Source organism: Elephantulus edwardii, unplaced genomic scaffold, assembly GCF_000299155.1.
Source record: "Elephantulus edwardii isolate Elephantulus edwardi_28Jun2011 unplaced genomic scaffold, EleEdw1.0 scaffold00014, whole genome shotgun sequence".
Lineage (NCBI taxonomy): Eukaryota > Metazoa > Chordata > Mammalia > Macroscelidea > Macroscelididae > Elephantulus > Elephantulus edwardii.
Window position 1 is genome coordinate 4,475,626 of NW_006399764.1, and position 6,000 is coordinate 4,481,625.

A 6,000-nucleotide genomic window follows, 5' to 3' on the forward strand; every position below is an offset into this window, starting at 1 on the left:
CTTTCTTCCATGGAGCAGCTGGTGGATTCAAACCACCTACCTTTGAGATTGCAGCTTAGCTTCGTACTACTAGGTCATCAGAGAGTCGTATATTTAATATTACCTTTCATCCTATTTTACTTATACTTATTTAACATGTTTTCTCCTTTAGAATTTATCACCTTTATTCTGACATTTAGTATATCTTTTTCTATAAATTTTTTTTGTTCTATTTCATTGACTACATCATTTTCTGTCACTCTCATGGTATTTTTTGGTAACTGTTTTGCTATATGAGCTAAATATTTCGCAGGATGTTTGTTCTCATTGCTATTATTGCTAATGTTTCTATTTATTAAGATGTACTTGCAATTGAATTAATTTTTCCATTTCAGAATATTTTACTATAGATCTAAAATGTCAAAGAGTAAAATATTTAAAATATTGAACATTTCCACCTACAGATTATTTCTTTTTCTTAAAATAAATTTTATTTGATTCCTCAGTAATGTTATAAAATAATGTCATTGTTTCTGCACATTTCTTTTTTTGAGCATCATAACTACATATTTTATTTTTTAAAAAATTTTTATTTTATTAATTTTAATGAACATTTACAGAGATTTTGGATTTCCTTTCATTCATTGTTGCACTTTTCTCCCTGACCACCCCTCCCCGCCGAGTGCACATTTCTTTTTTACTTTGAGATAATTATTATTTTTAGGGGTGTTTTGACTATAATTTATTCCATATTCTCTAAATAATTTACTTTTTAATAAATAGAAAAGTAATTTTTATACTGTCATATGCTAATTTGTTCTTATTTTTTCTAATATTTTTTTCAAGTGCTTTTCTTTGGTTTTCATGACATACACAATTTGATCTTTAAATATTGGTAGCTTTGTCTTATATGTTCTAATATTTATAACTCTTAATTTACACGTCTTCCTCACTGATTTGGCTAACTTATTCTGAGACTTTTGATATTTCTTTTTTTATAATTTTTTTATTTTAATAATTTAATGAACATTTACAGAGATTTTGAATTTCCAGTCATTCATTGCTGCACTTCTCTCCCCTCCCAACACCCCGAGGGAAATTTTTCTTATGACTCAGCATTCACTTTGGTCCTAATTGTTATTTTTTTAATGGTTCGTTTTATTTAGCTAAGCATAGCTATAGGTATTGTTGTTGCTGTTGATTACCTTTGAGTTGAGCACAACTCATATGAAACAAAGGCCTGAAGCCCCTCTACAACTATAGACATTTATCAAAGTATAAGTATAGATATTGTGTTGTTGTTGTTGTTAAATGCCATTGAGTCGTAGATGATTCATAGTGACCCTATAAACAAGAGACCCGAGTAGTTGTATAACTTTTATCATTTCCCCAAGTTCATAGAGTTTCTGGAGGCACACAGATTTGAAAGTGGATGCCACTCCTGCTTCCAAACTTGTTTTGTTGTGTTTTTTTTAATGCGTGTACCGTCAAATTGGATCTGACTGGTACAGGAGGCGACTGTTCCTCCTTCTTCAGCAGAGCATCTGGTGGATTTGAACCGTGCACTTCTGGGATTGCAGTGCAGTTTCCTGCCACTAGGCCACCAGAGCTCGCCTCCAAACTTGTTTTAATCCAGAAGCTCCACCAAACACTGTCCACCATGGGTAACTATTATCACATTTGATGCATCAGTTACTTCTGTATAGCAAATAGGCAGACCAGTGCTATACCACTTAGAAGAATGTTTGACCAAAAACAATTAAAACCAGGCCTGAGACCACAGATTAAAATCACCCACCTTGGACTTGGTGGCATAACTTTCTATCCACTAGGCCCACAGAGCTCTCTCTATGTTAGTGTTGGTGTTGTTGTTAAGTACCATCAATCATTACACAAATAAATAAGTAAACACATATTGTTGTTGTTGTTGTATGCTGTCAAGCCCGAACCGAATCATAGCTGATCCTCCAATGGGTTTTCAGAGATTCTAAATTTCATGGGAGGAGAATGGTTATCTTTTTCCTGCATATAAACACATAGTGATTGAATAAATGTTATATTACAATTTTGTTTTCCATTTTTGTTTGAAGTAAATATTTAAGTTTATTAAATAAATTTTATTCTAAAAATGTTGTTTGAAACTACTTAACATTGAATATAATATGGTGTCTGAGAATGACGTGTCACCTTGCAAACTTCAAGTTGAGTAGCGCAACTCAATAGCACATCCCTTGTTTAAATGAAGAGTGAATTTCAAGTCTACTTAACTGTACACACTTACGGTTCATTTCTAATCTGATTTTGTATTCATCTAATTTAAATAAATCCATGTATTTCTATTTTAATACAAAAATTTCATGTTTTATAAAATTTGGGGTTTTTTCCCCTTAAAATTCTGGCACTTTGACTTCTCAGTATTTAACTTGCAATCTTAAAGAATTTTCATTATATATATAATGATAATATGATTCTGTTTCATCCTACAAAAAATAGGAAATCAATACAGGAATATTTTCAGGAAAATTTTATTTGCCTCAAGTAAGAAAACTCCTTTTTGAAGCCAAACTATTTTCTATGAATTCTGAAAGCAATGCATTTCAAAACTGCACGTCCTTTTGTTTTGGTGTAAAATTCCTGCATGGAGGAAAAAAATATACAGCATCTTTCACTGAATAAAACATTGTGTTGCACTTTGAACCTAGGCCCCTGATGATGAATGATGCTTTTTTTTAGCTTCTTAGTGAAGAAACGATGATATTGCAAACATTTATGATGTGCTGGTTTGTACTAAGATTTCTTCTTAACCATTGATCTCGGTTTCTCTCATTTGCATTCAGAGGAAAGCCTTTGGTGAAATGTGTGCTGTTTGCCTCAGCATATGTCAGACGTTATACTAGTCTTTTTATAGCTGTCAAATAATGAGATTACCATGACAACTCTAGGAAGCTTTGAGAACTACTATTCCATGATGAACATTTTATACTCAACAAGACTGAAGAAAGAATTAGGTGAAAGAAATTGTCCCATGCCATGAAGATAATGATGGCAGCCCTCTGGGTTAGGGCCCAAATTGGTCTTATTACAAATTTGGTCTCCTTTCCAAAATACCTGTTGCTTATCTGTATCTGTTCACCTATCTATGTCCTAATTTTCCTCCCTCCTTTCTTTTGTCCCTTTTCCTGCAGGCTCGTGACCAAGGTGTAGACTAAGAGGTGGAGTCATGCTTCACACAGCCGTATCATGCTGGCAGCCATTCCTGGGTCTGGCTGTGGTGTTAATCTTCATGGGATCCACCATTGGCTGCCCTGCTCGCTGCGAATGCTCTGTGCAGAACAAATCTGTTAGCTGCCACAGAAGGCGGTTGATTGCCATCCCGGAAGGCATTCCCATCGAGACCAAAATCTTGGACCTTAGCAAGAACAGGCTGAAAAGTGTCAACCCTGAAGAGTTCATATCCTATCCTCTGCTGGAAGAGATAGACTTGAGCGACAACATCATTGCCAATGTGGAGCCAGGAGCCTTCAACAACCTTTTTAACCTAAGATCCCTTCGCCTGAAAGGCAATCGCCTGAAGTTGGTCCCTTTGGGGGTATTCACAGGGCTGTCCAACCTCACCAAGCTTGACATCAGTGAGAACAAGATCGTCATTTTATTGGACTATATGTTCCAGGACCTGCATAATCTGAAGTCCCTGGAAGTGGGAGACAATGATTTGGTGTATATATCACACAGGGCCTTCAGTGGGCTGCTGAGCTTGGAGCAGCTCACCCTGGAGAAATGCAACCTAACAGCAGTACCAACAGAAGCCCTCTCCCACCTCCGCAGCCTCATCAGCCTGCATCTGAAGCATCTCAACATCAACAGTATGCCCGTGTATGCCTTCAAAAGACTGTTCCACCTAAAGCATCTAGAGATTGACTATTGGCCTTTATTGGACATGATGCCTGCCAATAGCCTGTACGGTCTCAATCTCACGTCCCTCTCCATCACCAACACCAACCTGTCCATGGTTCCCTTCCTTGCCTTTAAACACCTGGTATACCTGACCCACCTTAACCTCTCCTACAATCCCATCAGCACTATCGAAACAGGCATGTTCTCAGATCTGATCCGCCTTCAGGAGCTTCATATAGTGGGCGCCCAGCTTCGCACCATTGAGCCCCACTCCTTCCAAGGGCTCCGCTTCCTTCGTGTGCTCAACGTGTCTCAGAACCTGCTGGAAACTTTGGAAGAGAATGTTTTCTCCTCCCCGAGGGCTTTGGAGGTCCTGAGCATCAACAACAACCCGCTGGCCTGTGACTGCCGTCTCCTCTGGATCCTGCAGCGACAGCCCACCCTGCAGTTTGGTGGACAGCAGCCCATGTGTGCTGGCCCAGACACCATCCGGGAGAGGTCGTTCAAGGATTTCCACAGCACTGCCCTTTCTTTTTACTTCACCTGCAAAAAACCCAAAATCCGGGAGAAGAAATTACAGCCTCTGCTAGTGGATGAAGGACAGACGGTCCAACTAGAATGCAATGCTGATGGAGACCCGCAGCCTGTGATCGCCTGGGTGACACCCCGGCGGCGTTTTATCACCACGAAGTCCAATGGAAGAGCCACCGTATTGGGCGATGGCACCTTGGAAATCCGCTTTGCCCAGGATCAAGACAGTGGGATGTATGTTTGCATCGCTAGCAACGCTGCTGGGAACGACACCTTTACGGCCTCCTTAACTGTGAAAGGCTTTGCTCCGGACCGCTTTCTTTACGCAAACAGGACCCCTATGAACATGACCGACTCCAATGACACCATATCCAACAGCACCAACCCCAATACCTTCTCCCTGGACCTCAAAACAATACTGGTGTCAACAGCCATGGGCTGTTTCACATTCCTGGGAGTGGTTTTATTTTGTTTTCTCCTCCTTTTTGTGTGGAGCCGGGGAAAAGGCAAGCACAAAAACAGCATTGACCTGGAGTACGTGCCCCGCAAAAACAATGGTGCTGTTGTGGAAGGGGAGGTGGCCGGATCCAGGAGGTTCAACATGAAAATGATCTGAGGGGCAGCCATTTAACACTGTTATTTCTGTGTCGTTGTTGGCAACCCCTAAGACGCTCGGGCTCGGTCATTGACTAGGTCAAGAGGCAGCATCATGCAGCTGTCCCTGTGTCAAAGCAGGACCCCTGGAAATGGGAAGACTTCTCATGGAGACTCCACCTAGAGGCAGGCAGGCATGTGTCAGACCCTTCACACAGCGGGATGCTAAGGGTTTGCATTACAAATATGGGCATTCTGGGGATCTCAGTAATGAACCTGAAACTTTGGCTCATGCTCATGGACACAGTTATTCAGTCTTTTCTACCACTGCAAAAACAAGAAAAAAAACAAAAAGAGAGAGAGAAAGAGAACAACCTACAGTGTAGGATTTACACATTAAAAAGACACCTTTGTCTAAAACATATTCTGCAGAAAATAATTTGTATCTACGATTATCATTTGTTAAAGCCTTGCCTCATACCATATTGTCGGTTCAGCACCACAAAGAAATCAATATATTCTTTCCTTTTCTTTTGAAACATATATGCTGTATATGTTTTAAAGCAATATGAATGAGAGGTTGTGCTTTGAGTTCCTCACCACTACAGATCCAAGTGTGATTTCACCTTCTTTTACGTATAGATAACCCCCAAGCTAGATCCCTGGAGTCAGAGGCAGAGAGATGTTGAGAGATGCATTTGTCTAGTGATGTAGAATGCCAAGAAACAGGACCCACGGTAGAACTACTCAACTCTGTTCATTTCTGTTCCTTTAAATAAAGGCATGTGCCTAGTTTTGATACAGAATGGAATATTTTTTATACTTGTGATACTACACTGGACCAGTGTACTGTAACAAAGCCCTTGGTTTCTCCAGGTGGTGCGAGCTACTAGATGTAGTTGGTCTATTAAAGCGCAAGATAGGTGTTAATGCTGAAAATGATCCATTGAATTCATAACTTGGCTTTACTTTGATCAACCACTACACATGTCGAGAGAAATC

The 6,000-nt window shown here is 39.7% G+C and overlaps 1 protein-coding gene across 1 annotated transcript in view; it reads left to right on the plus strand.

Moving 5' to 3' along the window:
• Window positions 1-5,334, plus strand: part of LINGO2 (leucine rich repeat and Ig domain containing 2) — a 527,177-nt gene extending 521,843 nt beyond the window's left edge. The window contains exon 3 of the mRNA XM_006881257.1: window positions 3,165-5,334. Coding sequence (XP_006881319.1) covers window positions 3,200-5,020 — 1,821 coding nt within the window. The 5' untranslated portion in view covers window positions 3,165-3,199 and the 3' untranslated portion in view covers window positions 5,021-5,334. The remainder of the gene's footprint in view (window positions 1-3,164) is intronic.
• Window positions 5,335-6,000: the final 666 nt, after the last annotated feature.